The 22,001-nt window shown below is 51.0% G+C and overlaps 1 protein-coding gene across 3 annotated transcripts in view; it reads right to left on the minus strand.

Moving 5' to 3' along the window:
• Positions 1 to 627: 627 nt before the first annotated feature.
• Positions 628 to 22,001, minus strand: part of XPO5 (exportin 5) — a 37,612-nt gene continuing 16,238 nt past the window's right edge. For all 3 annotated transcript variants that reach the window (XM_045010394.1, XM_045010393.1, XM_045010392.1), the window contains exons 19-33: positions 20,806 to 21,005; positions 19,871 to 19,970; positions 18,685 to 18,866; positions 13,011 to 13,111; positions 11,030 to 11,126; positions 10,383 to 10,519; positions 9,416 to 9,513; positions 8,477 to 8,523; positions 7,748 to 7,842; positions 5,463 to 5,528; positions 4,741 to 4,823; positions 3,754 to 3,861; positions 3,412 to 3,549; positions 3,049 to 3,213; positions 628 to 2,422 (exon numbers count right to left, since the gene is read on the minus strand). In XM_045010394.1, coding sequence (XP_044866329.1) covers positions 2,279 to 2,422; positions 3,049 to 3,213; positions 3,412 to 3,549; positions 3,754 to 3,861; positions 4,741 to 4,823; positions 5,463 to 5,528; positions 7,748 to 7,842; positions 8,477 to 8,523; positions 9,416 to 9,513; positions 10,383 to 10,519; positions 11,030 to 11,126; positions 13,011 to 13,111; positions 18,685 to 18,866; positions 19,871 to 19,970; positions 20,806 to 21,005 — 1,761 coding nt within the window. In that variant the 3' untranslated portion in view covers positions 628 to 2,278. The remainder of the gene's footprint in view (positions 2,423 to 3,048; positions 3,214 to 3,411; positions 3,550 to 3,753; positions 3,862 to 4,740; positions 4,824 to 5,462; positions 5,529 to 7,747; positions 7,843 to 8,476; positions 8,524 to 9,415; positions 9,514 to 10,382; positions 10,520 to 11,029; positions 11,127 to 13,010; positions 13,112 to 18,684; positions 18,867 to 19,870; positions 19,971 to 20,805; positions 21,006 to 22,001) is intronic.

Here is a 22,001-nt window from a genome sequence, read left to right on the forward strand (position 1 = left end):
GCAGGTAGGCACTATCCTGCCTTAGCTGGGCAGCACCGGCAACAGGACTTCTAAGATCCCAGTTGGTGGTGCTGACCAGAGTGACCCAGTTCCTTACATGCTGTGACCCCAACTTTGAAAAACAGTGGGATAGACCACCTCACCCAATGGAAATTAGCTTCTGTAGCTCAGTATCAGGAGTCACTTCCAAAAGACAAATGAACCATCCCAGGCAATACTTTGTTTCATGATGGTGATACATTCTTGTATGTCACTGGACGCAGAGTTAGGCTGGAGTGGTTACATGAATGAGAGGCAGTATTTTGTTTAGGTGCAACTTTAGTTTCTCTTTTCCTGGCTTTTTTAAATGCAGCAATTGGTCTTGAAAGGTCATGTATGCCTTGCCCTTAACTAGATGCCTTAAACGCAGACTACAGTTCTTAGGCTTCTGAGTTGACCTTCACACAAATGTTGTATGGCTACTGATCCAAGTCAGCCCAGAGAGTCATTAACCTCAATGCTGTGAGTCAGACAATTTTGCCACTGGAGTAAAAATGGGTGTTGGGAGGAGAAATACATAGTATGAAAGCCTCATCATCAACTGGACAAGAGACCACCACAGAATAAAGGCAGACATGATACCTTGGGTATGAAACCGAAATACCTTTACTGACATTCAGAGGTTTAACAACCAATCCAGAGACAGCTTCGTATTTAATATTCCTACAAAAGAAGGCTCTAAAAACCATTTAAAAAAAATCTTTGTTTCTAGCATGAAGTCACAATGTTAAAAATACCACAACACAATAAATACAACCAGCCTCTGCTGAGGCCAGGAGCCACTTCAGCTCAGGAGTAAGTAAAAAGATTATGAGGCAAAGAGTAGAAGGGACCATGTACCAAGGGCAATAGGATGAGTGGGCTCAGGCCACAGGGATGGTCACGCTGCGTTCCCAAGGCCTGCTCTTCTTTCCAGCCCCATTCTCCTAAGATTTCTGTTCTGCTCCTTGTCCAGGCCCCAGCCTAGTCAATACACTTCTCATTGGTTTCAGTTCTCTGTTCTTTTGCAGTACCCTGGATGGCAAACCATAAAAGCTCGTTTTGGATAAAGACCTTCCCCCACCATACAATTTGCATTACGGAGCCCAACTCCTGCCACAACACTTGATCCTCAGCAGAGACTAAACCACTCTCACTGCCACCAGAACAGGGCACAGAAGGGTTCAAATCTCAGTCCACACTTCCTTATTCTGCTAAAATGGTAGATCAGGACTTTAACCCCTATCTTCCTCAACCCTGGCTACAGGAGGTCAAGATTTCAGGAAGAACGGTGATGCGGGACAATGCATATCTTTAAAGCAGAATGCAGGCCCACTGTCATCCCCATGAAACACTGAGGGCTGACCCCCTTCAGGGTTTACATGCTCTTGGCAGACTGGTCCAGATTTTCCATACTCTGCACCTGTCATTTTCCAGTCCACAGGGAATGCTGCGTGACATTCCTGCCCCAGTCCAGAGGGGCTTTTGATAGAAACTGGCATAAGGCTAAGCCAGCTTTCCATTTGGATCCTTGTGGAGTAAGTTCTACTGAGCACACATACGACGACGTCTGTCTCCTTCCAGAGAGGAAGAGTGTTTTAAAAATCAGACTGAGAACACTGACTCTGGGAGATTCTAGGGCACTGTAACGCTCCCAAGCATGCAGCCTCCAGCCTGGAAAGCAATCACAGCTGAGAAAACTAGGGCTGCTTTCAAGTAGTCTGAGAGGGAAAGAGATTCACCAGAAAACACGCCCTCTGCTGTCGTCACACTGGAGATGATGCCAGATGGGGACAGCCAGTGGTGGGCACAACAGGAGTGTGATGCATCCCAGGTGAAGCCTGGCTCCCTCCCTTCAGAGTGAGGCTGGGGAGTGCCATCTTCGCTGGGATACCGTTCTGCCTCTCCCATTAAACCTAACTCCTGAGGGACTAGCCCAGAAGCAGGTGGGGTTCAAGTGACCCAAGGCTGCAAAATGACAAGGCTCTACCTAGTGGAGTCTATGTGCACAGCTCTCATCTTGCACACAAGCTGAAGCCAAAAGCTGCAAATCCGATGGGAAAATCAGGGAAAGCTTGACAGGCTGGATCAAGTCCGAACTCAGGGCACATCCCCGCACAGGAAAAGTATGGGGATGAGATTGGGGGTGCTCTGTTTAGGCAAATGCTCATGGAGGAGTGAGAAGAGGAATCTAATGTGGTTACTACAAGAGGAGACAGAAAATATGAAGTGGGGGTGGGGGAGGCTGACGTGCCCCAGCTCAGGGCTCAAAGAGTGCAGTGAGGCCTTCTCCATCCTCGTTGTTCTCCAGCACGTCTGTCTCCAGCGACGGCTTCACTTTTTTGAAGAGAGAGGGGAGGTTCCGGATGTGAACCTCTTTGCGGAACTGTTCTCCCAGAGGCTTCTGCAGGGGACAGAGGGACAGGCCTAGGTTAGTCACTGCACCTGCAGACTCACTCTGCCAAAGGACCCCGAGTCACCTAAGTGTGTCTCAGGCATTCTCTGGTTCTAAGGGCAGCCATTACCCAGCTCAGGTGCCATGCTTTGCTCCAGCCTCCCAGTTCATGTCCCCGATCTTTTCTGTGTCCAGGAGAGTAGCCTGGCATCTGCAGTACATGCCAATGCAGGTGACACTGCCACAATGGGGTCCTGACTGTGACCACATAATCAACAGGAGCCCAATGCTTCTCAACCCAATGGCTAAAGCTCTGTACCCACCTGTGGGCCCTGCCCAGTGGTGCTTACACCTTCTCTGCAGGAACCCTGTACACAGAGTGCCAGCAGCCCTTCAGCTAGGAGAGCTCTCACAAGGTGCCCTGAGTGCTCAGTTCCATCTCACCCAGGCCAAGGCTGAAGAGAGCCAGAGCAGTATGAAGGATGTGCTGCAGCCACATTCCAGCAGCACCAGAGAGCTGGACAAGGGAAAGGGGCTGAGGGGAGACGCAGACTGGCTAGGGCTGTTTCTGCAGGATTCAGGAGCCCGGTCCACAGGGGGGAAACAGGTTTCCTCTGGGCTCTGCGGTTGCCTACCCCAATGCAGCCTGCAATGAGGCGTTTGAAATTGTCCTTCCGGCGCTTATCTGCCACTTTCAGCAGAGTTGGGTTGAGAAGCTTGGAGTCAAACTGCTCCAACGATTCCTTCTGGATTTCTGGGATCTGTTCCATCACTGCCTTCAGCTCAGCATAGCGCGGGCGCTACAGGGAGGAGGGAAGAAGCCAATTAATAGAAGTTCTACCACAGAAGCCTCCACCTTCACCTGATGGCACAGAGGAAGGGGGCTGCTACCTCCTTCCCTCTCTTCCCCATTTAGGCTTGGGACTAGTTCATTTGTTACTATCTATCAAACCCGGCACCATAAAGATTGCCTTCTTTCCCCCCCCAAAGCTCCTTACCAAAGCCTCATAGATCTGGAAAGCCAGGTGGACGAGAGCTGCCATGCAGCCATCATGCTGTCCGTGTGTTTGCAACCCTTTCAGCACGCCGGTGAAGAACCAGGTCACTGCGTCAGGGAGCAGATTCCCTGTGAGCACCTAGAGGAGAGACAACAGCAGCATGGAACCGAGATACTAACCAAGCCAGGCCTGCTCCAGACAGTCTAGTCAGAGGAAACATCTAGCTCCCATCCAGACCAAAGTCGGAGGCTGTCCATGAAGGTTAGGGGGTCGTAGGAGCCACCAGTACCCAAAGCCTCCATTTCTGCCCCCTCCACCAATGGTCCCCTGTAGGGAAAGTACCTGTTTGAGCAGTGGCCAGCAAAGCTGCGTGGTGGTTCTTTGGCAGGACAGGGTGTCCTTCCAGGAGAGGGATCTGTAGGCCGTGATCAGCAGCGCAGTGCAGACATCCTGGAAAGGGGAAGGCAGAGGAAAGAATGAGTCAGTGGAAGCACTTCTCAGCTTGGCGGAAGGGTTTGTTCCTGACCGGGAGGGGTGGGGGTGGGGAGGGCGGATTCACAGGAATCCAGTGGGATAGCTTCCTAACAGTGGCACCCTACTTAATGCTCCAACAAAAGGCAAGAAGCATGCTGAGGTCCCTGACTATCCCCAAAGGCAGCACTGCATTCCACTCTGTGCATGAGTGAGGGTCAGCCTGCAGGTGCCACAGAGTGTGGGTCTGCTCCTATTTGCCAGTCTCTGCTGAAGCAAGGTGTCAGGCAGTTGCAAGTGGGCAGGAACAAACACCAGAACACTCCAAGAACTCAACACCAGCTGCTGCTTTGGAGTCGGTGCAAAGAACTCGGGGGCATATCTGAGGAGGCGTTTGAGCATGGGGAGGAGAGTAAAGTGGATTGTGCCAGTGCCTCTGGGCAGAGAATTCCCAGCACCCCCATCTCTGCTCCGACCTGAGCAAAAACTGATCATTTGGGCAGATGTTACAGAAAAATCAGCTGCTGCAAGTAGTTCTTCTTGAAAGGCAGGGCCCAGGAAAGGGGGCAGGGCCAGACAGGCAACACTACAGGACAGAATTTACTCCTAGCATGGACCATACATCAGATTGAAATGCACTAGAAGCCTGTTATACTGAATCCTTATTCCCACTTCCCCCTTTAGCACTTTCCAGGATGATTGGTGAGGCCCTTAAAACAGACTTTCCCTCTGCTACAGGGGGGTTTTGTTTCAGGGGATACACAAACTAGACAGCTGCACTGGGAGCATGGACAGACTACAGTAAAGTACAAGGGGTATAGAAAGCAGGAGAGGGCACCAGCATCTCCACTCTCTTACCTCCTGCTTCATCAAACATTTGCCCAGCTCAGTTAGCTCTGCACTGGAAGGTGGGGTCACGTCTGTGGACATCATCTCATCATCTACAAGCAGAGAAAAAGCAGCCGTGTGAACACCATCTTCCCTTGGGAAGGGCTACGCCAGCAACGCTCACTCTAGTTCTAGAGTTTGACGACACTCTGGAGTCGACATCTCAGCCCACCAGAGAAACACCTCCAAGCTAGCCTGTGTGGGTGAGAGCATCCCCCTAGCTACAGCTCACCCAGCTAGGATGGAGGCCATGCAGATAGCCTCTCTCACCAGACACCCCAGCTCAATTCATTGGGGTTAACTTCCACTGTTCCATTCATGCCAACAAGGCCTGGAGAACACCAGTTGGAGCAGGTGACTTGCTTCATATGCTGGGGTGGAAAAGGCATCTGGTATCCTAGAGGGAAGATCCAGCTGAGAGGGGACTGGGAGGAGGAAGCCTCAGCATCACAGGACAAAGAATCACAGACAGTTCCCCAGCGCTTGGGTTCCTGCAGAGTTACCTGCAAAGTCAGCATAGGAAGCTCTGACTGGGCTCCTGAGCCCTAGAGAGGAGGAGCTCCAGCGGGGCAGAGCTGGATACCCTGATCAGACACTGCACAGAGCCTCAAATGAGAGCCAGCCTAAAGATGGGAAGGGTCTGTCTGTATGCACAGCAGTGGTGAGCAGATACAGCAGGGCAACTTACTCACCGTCTCCATCTGCAGCAGCAGAGCTGTTATGCTCAGCAGCGCCTTTCTTTGAAACACAGCAAACAGCTGCAAAGACAAGAACAGGAGGGCGGGGGAGACATCAGCACAGAGCCTACACGGATCGTCCTGCTCACTCTCCTGGGGCCCTGCTGCTTTGTTCTCTCCCAGCACTCCCCAAACTTTGTCCCCTGCACAATGGCTGAAGAACGCCAAATGCAACATTAAAGCTAGGAAGAGAGGCCGAAGACTGGGCTAAGGGGCAAAAAGTTCAAGGGTTTTGGTCACAGCATCTCCTTCCTCAAACCTGCTGCAGTACCAGACTGGAGAGGGGGATTGTGACACTGCACCCCACATTCTTCACAGTGATATTACTGTGATAGGATTATGACATAGTTATGATGTATTTTGTGCAAGATAGGTCATGCGAGATGTCACTGGAAAGGTTATGATGTACTGAATATGAGTAGCCTATTTGTATGCATGTATCATTTTTGTATCTGAAGTTATAAATATTGACTATGTCTCTGCATTTCAGATGTAATTATACCCGGGGAACAACGACTAGACAATACGCTTTCATTCTAGATAGTGGGTGGGGAATGGGCCATTAGGAAAACAACAGGCTTTAGGAGAAGCTTATCTCCCATCTGGGGAGCCTTTCTGAAAATGCTACAGCCTCCGAGTAATGGCTGCTCTGACTTTACAAGGACATGTGATCAGACCACGATGCTGGACTCCATCTTGGGATGTCAGTATTTTTCCACAGACTGGTCTGGGGACCAAGCTTTGAAACAAAGGCTTCCCGCCATATGCAAAAGATATATAAGGCAGGAAGTGACATCATCTGGGGTTCTTCACTCCCCACACAAGATGATGCCTGGAAACACCTGAGGAACAAAGACTGAACTGGGGGAAGTGCTGGACCCAGGCTAAAGGGATTTCTAGCCTGTGAATGAAACACATGGAGATTCCAAGCTGTAAAGAAAGTGCAGCTTGCCCCGTAAGAATCTGCAGCCCGCTTGTATCATCTCTCAGGGTGAGAATCTGCTAATTCATATCCAATCGGTTTTGTATATTAAGCTTAGTTTGCATTTTTTGTTTATTTTCTAAGTAATCTGCTTTGAGCTGTTTGCTCTCACTTATAATCTAACTTATTTTTCCTTTATCTAAACAAGTGTGTGGGAATCATAACTCAAGGGCAAGAGGCTGTTGCACATTCCTCTCAACACTGAGGGAGGGGGTGAATTTTATGAGCTTACCCTGTACAGTTCCCTGTGCAGTGCAAGACGGTATAATTTGGGGTTTATACTCCAGAGGGGGTGCGTGCCTGTGGAGCTGGGAGGTGCCCTAGCTGTAGCCTTCCCATGCAGAGGCTAGTCAAAGAGCCTGCATGTAACTGCAGCTGGGTGTGTCCCTATCTGTATGTATGCTGGGGAAAGTGCAGGCTCAAGCCTGGAGGGCGTTGCAGCTCGTCACAGCAGTACAGTGTAAGAGGGAGCCCAGGCTGGTGGATCGGGAGGCTCAGTCGCACCCCAGTTCCAGGTGGGACCCTGGGGGGAACTGGTCACAGGGTACATGACTGTCTCAGAAATCCTGAGCAGTGAAGAAGGCACTGGAGCAAGTTTATTCAGTGCCACGATCCTGGCTGGGGTGCAGCAACCAAAGGGGGTGAGGCTAATTAGGAAATGAATCACAAGGTCAGGCTCTCTCACATCATGTAATTCTTATGTGGAAATAAATTTCCTCAAACTTTGGGCTCAGATCTGGTGTGCGAAAGCCTGGGAGCTAACTAAAGGGGACTGTCAAGGAAAGAGAGATGTTCTCATCACATAGAGGGAGAAGTGATGTGATCACCAGCAGTAAGATGATGATCGGGCCAGGCCCCTGACTCTGCTCCTGGAGGTGCCAATGCACTCAGGCAAACGCCCCTGCCCCGATCCCACACACAAGGAAACATATCACATGTACCCCATCAGACACCAATCAACAATTCAGCAAGATTCAAAGAGGGGCTGGATTCCTACATGGATACAAAGAATATTCAGAATTCTAATAGTTAATGCGAATGGAAAAATGTACTGGAAGGAAGATAAACCTCCTGCTTCAGGGTATAAACTGATCTCAATTAGGGATTACATAAGACCTTCATAGGGGCAGTTTCACACACATCTGCCTTCCGTTGCTGGCCACTACACCATAGGTATGATGCAGTCTGGCAATCCCCGTGTTCCTGCCCAGGGCACGACTCTCCCTGTGACATCCTGCAACCAGCATGTTTCACTTACTGATAAGATCCATGACTTCCCGGGTCAGCAACCTGACCAGCTGCTCCTCAAGCATCTCCTGGGACTCAGGGTTGTCATCTGCTGTGTCCTCCTCGCTGGTAAGAAAAATAAGGTGGGGGGGAGTTTAGGGGAGCACTGAGAGACCAAGGAGGCAGCATCTTGGTATACTAGCTTTACCTACGTACATGGAGCGAACGACTCAGCTGGCCAGGCTTCTGGCCTGGATCACAGCCCAGATTAACAGAAGAGTAGAGGGCAAAAACTTCTCCTACAACCAAAGACTAACCGAGACCTTCACTCCCCCAGTGAGTACAAGAGAGAGACTGTGGAGCTGAGCAGGAGCTCAGCTCCACTGGAGACTCAGCATCACGGAGAAGCATCAAGAGGGGTAGTGTCTCCCTTTTCAGGGTATCTTCCCTCACAGTCACTCCACTGGCAGCTGCTCAACACCCTCCCCACAGACTACAAGTCCAAGGAACTGCAGACTACAGCCCAAGGCTCAGTAGCACCACCTCCATTTTGATTCCCTTTTCTGTAGGGCCGAGGGGGTGGTCTCCTGTGCTCCCATCCCAATCAGGAGGGCTGGACACGACTCTCTGGAGCTCATAGATATTGCTACTGGAGGGTTACTCCCTTTCCCAAGTGCTGCCAGCTGGAAACAAAAGGCCAGATGAGAGTCCCATGCTGTGGTTCCCACCCCTTGTCTTCCCTTCAGTCCAGATCCCTTACCAAAGTATGCTCCGCTGGCTGATGACCTGCCATTTCTGGGACAGTCTCTGCAAAAACACCGGACAGGATTTAATAACCTCAAGGAGCCATCCCAGAAACACTGTACAGAGTTCTGAACACCACTCACCATACCACAGAGCCAACAGGGCAGGACCCTGGCCACCAGACATGGCTCTGTGAGGAACCTGGTCTGACTCAAAGGAACTTTAAATATACCTCTCTCAAAGCCTCCCCACCCAAGAACAGGGCAGGAGCCCAGTAAGAACTCCTACTGCAGCGGTTCCCAGTCTTTTTCCCTGCATGAACCCATTTGCAGATGTATTACTTCCCACAACCCCAGGCAGCACGGAGGATGCCATTTTCAAATGGCATCCTCCGCACAGCAAGATCTTGCATGGAGTGCACACGTGAGGGCATGCTGTGCGGAGGACGCCATTTTGTAGCACACTCGGGACTACCGAACCCCATCTGCTGATGGAGCAACCCCACTTGGGGCAAAACCCATTGTTTGGGAACCACAGGCCTAGTGATGGCTGGAAAGCTGGTGTAGCTGTGCCAGCTCTAGGAATTACAGAGCTATTCACCAGGACAGAGAGAAGAAGGGAGTGCAGACCCAGCATTGCCGAGGAACTAAGCCTACAGAGATTCAAATGACTGAAGACCATAGGGGGGGCTCACATCCTCAAGCCTGGAAATTCACAGCCAGGAACTCTAACACACCAGCAGAGCGGGTGCAGCTGGGCAAGACGATGTCTGGATTCCAGACTCCACACACTGAAGTGGCCAAAGTCAAATTTCTAGGCTCTGCTCCCTGTGCAATTGGGCTTTGGAGCCCTGCTAAGGGTGAGGCTGGAGGCACGTCTCCACTCTGACATAGGAGCTCTGAGCATTCACAGTCGCCAGCTGCACCAAGAGACACTGAAAAAAACTGTTTCTTACCACGTGTAGATAGGTGAAGAGCGGGCCGAGCATGGGACAGAGAAGGGTTTCGTAGTGCTCCGAGGGGCAGGAGAGAACCAAAGGCTTCACAAACACACCTGCACGGGCTGGTTAAGGAAGTTATGCAGCACACAAGTCTCATGCCAGGGCGGGCTGCAGTGCACCAATACAGCTGACAACCATACAGCATGGAGACTGCAGGTCCCAGCATGCAGTGCTCCATCACCTACATGGAAGAGCCCCAGGCAGTCTGCTTCTTAGCTGAAACAGACTGACAACCACCAATGAACCATTCACACCAGAGACATAACATCAGAGCAATGTTAGTGCTTGGGAAAGTACCAGCAGGAACCACAAAGAGTGGTGCAGCAGGCTTCTCCAGCCCACCTTCCTAGCAGTCCTGACCTGGGTCTTGGAGGCCCCACTTTTAGTGTGTGAGGGCTGTTCAACTGAGACTGTCCAGAAGGGGGACAATTAGTGCCACGTGGTGTGGTAGTTTTGTGATGCGGACAGCTGTGCCCTGGGACCTGAATCGAGCACCACAGCTCATTGCAGTCGTCAGTCGGCAGCAGTCATCAGATTACCGTTTCCAACCTCCTGAGAAATCTAGCCCCCAAAGGCTGTTGAGGGTTGGACTGGTTGGCAGAGAGGTCCTCCTTCTTGCAGCTGCCCAGGGCAGTGCAACTTCTTTGCACATGGAATCTGTGCTGACCTCACTCTCTGCAGTGCCTTTCCATGTGCACCTGCTCACACTCCACTAAACAGAGCGCGACAGTCCTAGCTACAATGTAAGGGGGGGCAGAGGCAGGATTTACTTAATTTTATCTACTTTCCCTACTCCCTCCACTGGCTCAGCCTTGAAGAGGAGGAGGAGTGATTGTGAAGCCAGAGCAGTTTTGGAAAGGGAGCCTTCTGCCACAGTCTGTAGTGGTTCCTGGGCTGGTTTCAGGCCACAGCCAAAGGATACGAAGCATGGGGCGCAGCCTGTAGTCGGGAATATTGTTGAGGTTAACGAAGGCTGAGTTGAGGAACTGGCTGGCGAGGCCGTCAACAGTGTAGAAGTCTTGCTGCATTGATGGGCCGGCATTACCCAGGATGTGGAAACTACAATGAAAAGCCAGGTATAAGTGAGCTAAGCTGCACAACAGATGCAATGCCTCCCATGGCAGCAAAGGCCGGAAGGGCTCCACTCTGGAGAGGTGTTCACCTTGTGACTACTTAAAGCCCATAGGAAGTTTCACTATGGGATCCCTCTCTCAGGAATGTGCAGAGGGACCATCCCTGAAGTATCTAAGCACCAAGCATGTCTAAGTGCTGATGTTACTAACCCTGAAATAGGACACAAGCAGCAAACTAGGTCAGGGTATTACAAGCTGACAGTGGAAGAATTATCAGGAGACCCAACAGCCTGTGTTGCTAATCTGGCAGCTGTACTCCAGGTATGTTAGGTGGGTTACAGGAGCCCTGTGTAGTTCATCACTGCTCATGTCACTTGGGTATTAGAAAAACCATAGTGCGCACACATGAAAAGCTGTGTCAGAATGCCATCCCCCCTCCCCAGGATGGTCCACTCCAGGTTACAGCTGGTCAGTGACTGTGTGAGGGAGATCTTACCAATTGTCATAGAGGGTACAGAAGAAGCCCTGCATCCTTTCTAAGATGGTTTTGTAAACAGGAGAGTCATAAAGCTCCAGGAGAGGCTGAGGGAGGCCTGAGGGGAAAAGAAAATCAAATCCATCAACCGCAGACTTCAAACCATCCTACAGCACCTTCACAGCAGCCCCAATTCAGCCAGGCCTGGCTGCTGGAAGAGCACCGAGCGAGGTGCTCAGCAGGATCATGTGGAACCAAGCAGTGAGGCTAGGAGCCAGCCAGCCCATTTACAGCACCAATACCACACACCCAACAGAACCCCCACATCTGGACAACTGCTGACCTGGACGGATCCCCTATATGCATGTGGCAGCTCTCTAAGCTTAGGGACATGCAGCAAAAGCGTGTGCAACTTCCAACAGCTCTGTTAGCCCCTCTTCACTGCTCCGGATAGGCTGACAGGGCCAGCCTTTCAAAGTAGGCCAGAAGAGAACCTGCCAGTTCTGCAAGCCCTCTTCCAACAGCCCCCGGGGGCTCTTTAAGAGTCACATGCTGACCTGGGGGCTGGCCAGACTCATTGGGTGCAAGTTCTTAGCACCATGGTAGCCTCTAGAGTCCCAGCAGGGCCCCAGTAGCCTAAGTCCTGTAACACCTAGGAAGAGACAGTCCCTGCCTGAAGAGCTTTCAGCCTAAAGAGAGGAAGGCTTATCCCTGTTTTACAGCTGGGGAGCAGAGGCACAGGAAGATGAAGTGACCTGATGAGGTCACAGTGAGTTTGTAAGAGAATCAGAAATTGAACCCTGATCTCCCGAGTTCCAGCCAGTGCCTTAAGCCCAAGACCATCTTTCCCTGGTGACACGGAACTCTTCATTTATTCACATGCCTGATGCATCCCAAATCTATTGGATTAGGTTCTGAAAACCTACTTATAATTAGGGCCCTACCAAATTCATGGTCCATTTTGGTCAATTTCACGGTCACAGGATTTTAAAAATAGCAAATGTCATGATTTCAGCTATTTAATTCTGAAATTTTGCGGTATTGTAATTGTAGGGGTCCTGACCCAAAAAGGATTTGTTGGGGTGTGGGGGTGAGGGGGTGCAAGGTTATTGTAGGGGGGATTGCATTACTGCTCCCCTTACTTCTGCGCTGCTGCTGGTGGCAGTGCTCCTTCGGAGCTGGGCAGCTGGAGAGCAGTGGCTGCTGGCTGGGAGCCTGGCTCTGAAGGCAGAGCCGTCGCCAGCAGCAGCACAGAAGTAAGGATAGGATGGTGTGGCATTGCCACCCTTATTTCTGCGCTGCTGCCTGCAGAGCTGGGCCCTCAGTCAGTAGCCACCACTCTCTGGCCACCCAGCTCTGAAGGCAGCAATGCAGAAGTAAGGGGGCATGGTATGGTACTGCCACCCTGATTTACTTCTGGCGGGGCACTGCCTTCAGAGCTGCCGCTCTCCAGCCGCCCAGCTCTGAAGGCAGCGCAGAATAAGAGCGGCAATACCCTAAAATAATCTTGTGATCCCCTTGCAACTCCCTTTAGGGTCAGGACGCCCAATTTGAGAATTGCTGGTCTCCCCCATGAAATCTGTATAGCATAGAGCAAAAGCACACAAAAGGCCAGATTTCACGGTCCGTGATGCATTTTTCAGGGCTGTGAATTTGGCAGGGCCCTACTTATAATGACTAGAGACAAATGCCAGGGCCGGACTTCTACTGAGGATGCCCAGATAGCAGGTTTCTGCTCCTAAGGCAGGCAGTGTTACTGTGGAACAATGATCTAGTTATGGGAGCACACATTCAGATGTGTATACACAGAAAAATTAATGCAGCTTACGGACAGACACACTAGTAGCTCAGTCCCTCTTTTGGGAATGAACTGCCAGGAAGCTGTGATGCCCCCTCCCCCCCCCAAAGCCGAGATAGGGAGATGGGGGTTTGTGCTACCACTTCCTGCCAGTGAACTGGGTAGGAGGGTTGCTTCAGACAAAGAGGAGTTGGCTGTCTTTACCTAGGATGGCATTCTTCTCCACTTCCAGCATATCTAAAGCCTTTGCAAATGTTTCCCCCAGCTTAGCCACCATCTCTGGCATGTAGAGATTGTTGTGGGTCCTGAAAGAGAAGGGAGAGTACTTTATAATCATGCAAGTTGAGCCTCTTTGCTGCTTTGCAGTGGGATCCTCCACCTTCAGCCCGTCAACAGCTCCTCTGTGGATGAGGAAGGTGAGACCAAGCACTTGTGCATGGGATCCCCCTTCTCCACCTGGGAAAACATCAGGGAAGCTCATCCCCCAGTGACATGGAGAGACTCCACCTCCTGTCCTGGAGTTCCCAGCTGCCCCCTCACATTCCCGTTCACCCCACCCTTTTCCAGCGCTGGCAGCAAAGACTCCCAACAATTCGCCAGTCGACACTGGCAACAGCTCATTAGCTTGGCCAGCACGGCCAGGGAATATATTTAAAAACCCCACAGACATGAATTCTGTTTCTAGCAAGATCTTCTGCACCCAATGGCCCGGCAGAGGGAGAGGCTGTCCCAGCTCCGAAATACACACGCTGCACCTCAGGGATGGGTCACAGTCCCCAGAGTGGCAGGCGGCACTGGAGGAACTCTAGGGAGCACAACAGCCTAATATACACGTTACAAGTGGCAGTGTGGCAGAGACACATGCCCCCTGGACAATGCATCCGGCAGGGAAGAGTTTTGCATAACCAGGAGATAGCCACTCACTGTCAGCTCTCTGTGATGGATTCCAATTCAGCCAAGGGTGGGTGGTTCTTTGCCATCCAGGCCAAAAAGGGTCCCTCACTAGCCAAAGTAGTGATTCTCAGAGCTTGTCTCAGCAGGGGGTGTCTCTCTCACCTACCTCTCTCCTTTGAGACCTCAGACCTCCACTCTGGGCGTCGACAGCTGCACACAGCATAAATCCTGCAGCCAAACGGCCCAACAGCCTCCTCCAAAACTGCAATGCCATTGTACCTGCTGCTAGAGGTGATCAAGGGCAACTCAGTATCTCCCCCTAGAGCAGCGTTTCCCAAAGTGGGGTGCGCGCTCCCCTGGGGGGCGTGAAGGACTAGCTGGGGGCAAGGAGCACAGACAAGCCTCAATTGTTCTCCAGAGTCTCAACTTTCTTTTTTTTTTTTTTTTTAAATAAGTCTCTAGCTGCTATAGTGATGAAGAAAACCTTCAAAGAGATGACCCAAGTACAAAAGATGCAGCAATCTCTGCCTGAGTTTGCAGAGAGCCTGAAACAAAAACCGCTCTGAGGTGTGAACTATCCCATTCAGTTCAATGAGTGCTAACACAGATGCCAGTGAGCATATTTTAGCTGTAACCATTATTAACCATTTCACTGTTCAAGGCATACAAGGGAGCAGAGGAAGTACATGAAGGTCTTCACAATCTACTCTGACCGACTACTCATTTTGGGTAGGCTTTTAACACCACGCAGTGGGGCAGAAAGGAGGCCGTGACTGGTTTTACTTCCCTGAAAGGGGATGTCAGGCTTATCTACATGAACAGCTAGTCCATGACAAGCTGAGGTGTAAATCTACCCCACAGTAACCCACTGCACACTAATTACCTGTGTGGACCCTCCTGGCATGAACTAAAAGTTCCCTGGTGTGCTTAGAAATGGGAACAGACCAAACCGCACCACTGAACTTTTACTGCTAAGCAGCAGAGGCCGCACGGACATTTAGCGCGTGGCAGACTACTGCGTGGGAGATTTACACCAGTGCTTGCTGCAAATTATAGACAAGGGTTCAGCTCTCAAAAAAAATTGGGAAATGCTGCCTTACAGGCTCAGAGAGCGCTATGTGCCCCTGTCGGAGACTTACACAGAACCACGTACGCAGTGCCACAACCAGCCAAAGGAGCTTCATCATCTTGAAACAGTCACCTCGTGTGTGTCTCCAGCCTGTTTCATGCTAATAACAGCCGGAGCAAGGGACGTGATTGGAGGCTGACTAAGCCATGTTGCAGCATTCCAAACTCAGCATTATGGAGCTGGCGGTTAGTTCCGCAGCAGGGTGGGTTTGGAACATTATGCTCTGAACAAAGAGGTTGTCTGGACAGTCCTGTGAGGATCAGAATATCACATCTTGCAGTTCTCTGTCTTGGGTCCTATCTTAGAACATTTTCTTAAATTGGTAGTAGAGTTGCATGAGCCATAGAGTTTAACGTCAGAAGGGATCACAAAATCATCTAGTCTGACCTCCGCTATATCACAGGCAGAGGCACGAGCAGATGCTCAGTCAGATAAAGGTCAATGTCCCCTGGCTCATCGCTCAGCAAAGCTACAGCAGTAACTGAGGTTACATGAGGGGCTGATCTGCTGCTCCTCATGAAAGCACAGCCACCATGCATGGTGGAATTCAGCCACTGCGTACAGCAAGATCAACATTCTCAGCCCTACTTGTGACCAATGAGCATAATCGAGGAGACCTTTGGGGAATTCAGCACCGAAGAAAAAACAGAAAATGACATTCCCAACAGATATATTTATAATACAGGAAAGACCCAGGGAAAGGATATGGCAGGGCGTGGGAGCTGCGTTTTCAGAGAAACAGTTATAGTTCCGCTCAACAGGCAGGCAGTGTCTCCTCTGCTGAGACTAAATCTTCTGGGCCAGAGGATGGGCCTTTCAGAGCCTCCCAGAAGTCCATACTGGAAAAAGGGGAGTTCCCCAGAGCATATTATATATATCTGTACACCTGATCCACCATGGACACTGATGCTGTGTAAAAGCAGTATCTTGTCAGGATGGATTCAGAAAGAGCCCTGTGGCAGGGCACATGATAAGCCTGTTTCTAATGCAACAGGAACAGATCCCAGGTATAGAAGATGCTGGGTGAGTCAGTCTGTGCAGCTGCTGACTCCAGGAAACTCCCCTTTCTCCAGAGGCAGAGATCATGTCCAAGGCCAGGCTCAAACCCAGGCAGGAAATAAAGATAACCAGAAGCCAAAAGCAGTTGGATAAACTGAAATACCAGAGGACAAGGGAAACAATTGGCAGACAAGCTGCAAGCGACAAGTAATTAATAGAGCAATTTCAAGCCCATTCAACAAATATTCACACAACCACCAAAACAGCAAAAGGCAAGTTAGGTCAGGCACAAAAGAACTTGGCCAGCTGAGGTTACATTACACTATCTATGCCCCTCAACATGCACTCGGACTGCCTCAGAGGAGTTACCTATTTACCGTATCAGCTCACTGGCCATCTCCCTAAAGGGCACAGCCAAGACTGAGGAGCTATGCCACATACTACTTACCTTAGCGCAGACCTTGTAACTACTGTGCGTTTTCACAGCCTCTACTCCCATACGCGGCACAAAGGACGAGGCAAGACACCCAGAAAGGAGTTAACACAACCATTTACATTGGAGAACAGTTCTGCTTGGAAGGGGCTTTTTTACTTACAGTTCAACTCAGCTGCTCAGGAGAATTTGTGTGGCTGCCTCCTACTGATCCAGTTGCTCTCAAGTCAGCCAATGCATCCTGCAAGAGTTCCCAGCCCCTATCATAAGTCCCTTCTCCTCAGTGGTACATTAACCATGCAGGAGCTGCCTGACTCTCCCAGACAGCACTGTGCCAATAGGCCAACTATGAGCAATGATCAATCCCAACAATAAGGCAGCTATTGTCCTGATCCTGCAATCACCACTCCAGGCAGCCACGCTTTGCCCTTGCACTGTACCTCCCCACACAAGTCTTCTCCAGACCTCACAGCCCCTCATGCCGTCCACATTAACAGGTCCCCTAGGAGACGAGTGCAGGGGGAATACACACTGGGAGAGCAGAAACAACTCCAGAGAGAAACACAACACAAGCTCTACCCTTTCCTGGCAGCTCCAATGCTGCTTACGTATGATTTTGCAAATCTAGAGCAACCACAGAGAAAACCCTGCAGGCTGAGGCAGCCATACCAAGTTGGACCTCGCCTCCCATGCTCAGCAAAGTAAGGTGCAAGGCAGGAGGCTGGTCACTTTCAATATCTCAACCATTCAATTCTTCCAGGTGCAGCACCAGCCCCGAGAACTCCATTGGGAAAGGGAGGGGGCCTTTGAGGATCAAGTGCAAGCCACTGCAACACATTATGATCTACTTCTCGGAAATGCCTAAAACCGGTGGTCCCATCACTTTGTGGCAGAAAAGTCTTAATGGTAACACTGGTGCATCACCCCAGGAAACAGCATAGGAGCCACTTCCACAGTACTGGAGAAGGAGCACTAGCAACAGAGCATAGTCGGTGCATGTACTGGAGCTTCTGCTTCTTTAGAACCAGTACAATGGGAGTTTGCTGACATACAAGGGTGGAATTTAGTTTCCTAGGCTTGTCACACAGGTATCCTAAAGCCTGGTACTGGCAGTGCAATGACTGTGAAGGCAAACAGCTCACTCGGCCTCGGCCACCACCCTGCTTGAGGAGAGGGAATGCTCACTTGGACACCGGCTTGCTGGATTTCAGAGACGTGATGCCATATAAACATACACTGACAAAGTGCTCAGCGCCCAGGAAACTCTGCATGAGACTGTCTCTGCCCAGAGAGCTCACGACCTGCACAAAGAACTGATCCACCTTCATGAGTAAGGGGCAAATCTCATCCCTGCTGCATCAATAGCAACTGGATAACTCAACACTGACAATGGGCTCAAGTGCCCAGCCCACGCCTTGGAAAGAGGAATTTGCTTGAGTGGGCCAAGACTGTATGCACCTACCCCACCCCGCTCTTCACAATGGCAGCAGCACTGTCCTGATTTGGGCAGTGACTCATTTTTTAAGAACCTGGCTAGTCAGTGCCCTACGTGGGCCTCCCCCTACTAGAGCTGAGTGCTGAAGAGCGAGGTGGTGATTAAACACAGTTCCCACCTGCCAACCGCCACCCAGCTCCAGAAGAGGTGAACTGCCTCATACACTACACACACCACTGGCCAGGGCGAGGCTGAGAGCCAGCCCCAGGCCCAGCAATGCCTCCCTGTCGGCAGTCACCGAGAATCCACATCACTGGGTGAGGGAACGGCACAATTCAGAACTCCTCCTCCCACCCCAACCTGAACCACCTTCGTCTCACCTCCACCCTGGCCAAGCTGCAGACACACGATGCAGACTCCCAGCGGGTACACCGAGAGGTGGCACTGCAGGGCACAGAAAGAGCCTTAGCGTGAGCCCCCATTTGTTTCAATGGCAGATCATGCTTCAGGCAGCCAGAATTCACACTCAGCGATCAAAGAAGCTCAACTTAGTACTGAAGAGAGACCAAAGCAAACTCCCACTGGACGCCAGGAGAGCAGGCCCTGCTCTGGTGGTGACTGGAGAGGTGGCCTGGTGGGGGCTGAAGGCAGAGCAGAGATGTTAGTTGAGAAATACTTGGTTAGTCAGGGAGGCAGCTTTAGGTTGGACACATTTCCAGGTGGAAGTGGAGGTGGGGGAGGCAACCCCAGCCTGAGTTCCCATTGGCTTCAATGGAATCTCATGAGCCAGGGCTGTGAGTGTGGAGAAGGCTCACTTTCCTCAGTCCCATTCCCCACTGAGAACAGTCGGGAACAGCATTGGTGCAGGTGCCCAAGCCTGTGCTCCCGTTGGCTTCAATGGGAGAACACGCTCAGAGCACACAACATACATTGCAGGTTCAAGAGACTGTTTAGTCAGCATAACTGGTGTCACGTCAACTCGACCCACCTTATGAGAGCGAGCAAGTTGTCGAGAAGTTTCAGGACCTGCTCAGTGCAGGGGTTACGGTAGATCGGATTGCCGCTGGGCATGCACCCGATCACAAATCCTCCGGCCTTAGCCTCTTCCAGGGTAGTGGGCCAACGAGCCCGTTTCACAACTCCCAGAATGGTGTACACGCAAAAGCTTATCTACAGCAAAACAAAAGACATGGAGAGAACTCTTCTTAGCAAGGGCGCAAGCAAAAGCAACAGAACGCCAGAGAGAACCCTCTCCCCCTGGCCCTTCTCCTGGGGCGGCACTCCACTTGCCCTGCCTCGGGGGAACGTGCCCATGAGAAGATTCCCCACACTATCCTGATACCTTCCAGGGTTTGCAATAACCCCTTGACATGCAGGAATAGCACAGGAGCTTATTACTGGACACAGTGTCAATGCAGAAGGTCTTGCTGAGTCCAAATGACCACTTGGGGCACCCTCTAAAAGGAAACACTTAAGTCATCACTGTCTCATCTCCCCGCACACATCACGGACCGACCAGAAACTCCATGTTCCTGAAACTGCCTAAAACTGCATTAGCATCTGTCACAAGCAGAGTCCTACCATCAGCATTTCCACATCTGCCACAACCCTGAAGACAGCAACTACCAGTTTGCAGTGAGGACATCCTGCAGCTAGCAGCTCATACACCACTGGTTCACGGTGAGTATTTGACTTACACTCCACGCCACGCAGGCTCATGCTTTCCAGAATGCTTCACTTGGGAATCGCAGTTCACTGTGCCACATTACCCAAAACATCCAGCCTTAACCCAACTGCATCCACAAAACAGACTGCTCCAAAAAGAGCCTGAGCTATGCCAGGCACAAAGGCTTATGAACTACCGCGTGAGGAATACAGCAAGACTCCTGCCTTGCAGGGTTACAGGATTCTATATACCACACAGGGATAGGGGAATGGGAGACATGATCCTGCTTCTCTTACGTGACCCATGTCCACTGAGCTAGAGTCAGAAGCCATCCGCCATTCTGCAGTGTGAACGATGTAGGGATTTGGGTCCAACAAAAGGCGCATGTTTAGGACAGGTCTTGCACAAGGCCCTATTCAAGAGGCAGAATAGGTGAGCACGTGTAGAAGGCAGAGGAATTACTTGCCACTCTCCAAAGACCGAGCCTCCCCAGGTAATGGATACTCACTCTGGAGCGGTTCAGGCCACTGGGATCTTCCAAGACGGGATCAGCGATTTTGTTGTCAGCACCCACGTAGGAGATGAAAGCTTCAGGATCTGATAAGACTCTGAGGGGCAGAAACAAGCAAGCCTGGGATTATCAAAAGCACTGAGGACCTTTAAGCAGAGTCTGGCATCTGCGATAAATGCTGTCCCAGCACAGATAGTCAAAAGTCCTATTCACCAGTCAGACAGTCAATTCGTCTTAAAGGTGAACTCAAGGTGACTGCCCTGAACAGCTGTGCTTAGCTTCCCCTTTCCCCTCACTGTACACAAGGCCTCATCAATGCCAAGTGACCTGAGATCAGGCCAGGCTGGTGGGACAGGCCAAGCTGTAGTTTACTTCTCCGCATCAAGCTCTGCTGACTTGGCCCAGAACTGCAGAAGCCAACATCCCCCTCTCCGAACATCCCCTTGCACAGTCCACCTGCAGCCCAGCACCTCTTTCAATTCAGTTAAGAAATATTCCAGAGAAGCCCTTTTGCACCTTTCAAAGCTCAGTAATTCTGCTTCTATCTGCTGCCTGGCAGCTTTCCCAGGTGTTGGCAGAGGCTAGCAGCCCTGCACACATGGCTTCTCCTGGAGGTCAGCGAAGGGGGTATTTCGACTCCCCTTTTTGCCAGAGGTTTGGAGAGTGCTGTGGCCCCATACCCCTTCCCAGGCATGTGCTGTTTAGATATATGCCACGCCAAGCAGCGTTTCCATCTTCTGGGTTATTAGCTGGGACTCAAAGCACAGACACATTTCTTAAGAGTGCAGAGGGCTTGTGGATAGCCAACACAGGAGGCACAAAGCGATGCTCCTCTGGTGCACACATTCTCTAGAGGGAGGCACATGCCAGCCCCCGGAATCTCTGCACCATCTTCAGCTCTAGCTCAGGAATGGTTAATGTAGACCCTGTACCTCTGCATCTCTTCAGAGAGCCACAGGTTGGCAACAGGAGACATGAGCTCCTCCAGGAAAACCTTCTGCCGCTGGTAGTCCTTGAACTGGTTGCTGATGAGGACCAGGGCCTCCATGAGAGCGCACTTCTCCATCTGTGTCAGGAGCAGCTCATTGGACAGCAGCTGCTTCACGTGGTTATACAGCATCTCAAAGTTAGGCTGGAACAAAAACCCAAGCAGGACATTGTCACTCACCCACCTGACTGGGACTGCTGCACTCATTTTTGGGGGGTAGAGACCGACTGGTATGTATTGTATTCCCACATACAAGATGCAGGAACCAGTTGGATGAGTGGGGCCTGTTCTGATCTTCCCTGTCCCTCTCAAGGACTCATCTCCCTTGCCCTGATCTTTCCAGCCTCTTCCTTAAGCCTGGCAGAGACTTGTTTCTACCCTGCTCCTCTATCTCCCTTCCTCCCCCCTAGGTACTCCAATGATCTCCATTGTCCATGGCAAATAATGTTTGATATCAGGGTAGACACTGCTGCCTTGGCCAGCTGCACCATCACAGCATGGTCTAAACCCCAAATTGCTCTAGTCCTTCATGGATGGCAAGGAAGTGAAGTATCCTAGGAACTCAAGTATCAGAGTTCAGGACTTTACATCTCTCCGCTCCCACCCTTGAGAGTCTAACCAAGAAAACCTGATTGTCCAAGGTGATGGTCTATCCTCACTGCAGTGGGTCAGTTTACGCTTGCTTACTCTACTCATACGTCAAGCGTCAAGGAACAAGCATCGAAGCTTGTACAAGCATCAAGGAGCATTCATTACCTTTGGGATGGATGATGACAAACCCACTCTTTCTTGGCAGCTGTACTGAAATACAATCTGGAATCCTAAACGACCCCAATTAGCACCTTCAAAGCAGCAGCTTGTGTTTTGTCACAACATGGAGACTAATCTGTAGCCACAAAGTGAGTGACAGCTGCTACGCCTCCAGCAACCGAAGGGATCCTCAAGAGGAGCAGAATGCCATCCATTATCCTTCAGGCCTCAACAGTTCCCTTCCTTACACAGGTTGATAACACAATGCCCCTCTAACTACAGCTCCCCTAAGCAATCAAATAGCAGTGCTGCTGGAGCGAAGAGCCCAAACAGAGTTTGTGGGCTTGCTAGTTTAGCAAAGCTAGTAGAAGAGACTGACCTGTTGGGATC

Source organism: Mauremys mutica, chromosome 3, assembly GCF_020497125.1.
Source record: "Mauremys mutica isolate MM-2020 ecotype Southern chromosome 3, ASM2049712v1, whole genome shotgun sequence".
NCBI lineage: Eukaryota > Metazoa > Chordata > Testudines > Geoemydidae > Mauremys > Mauremys mutica.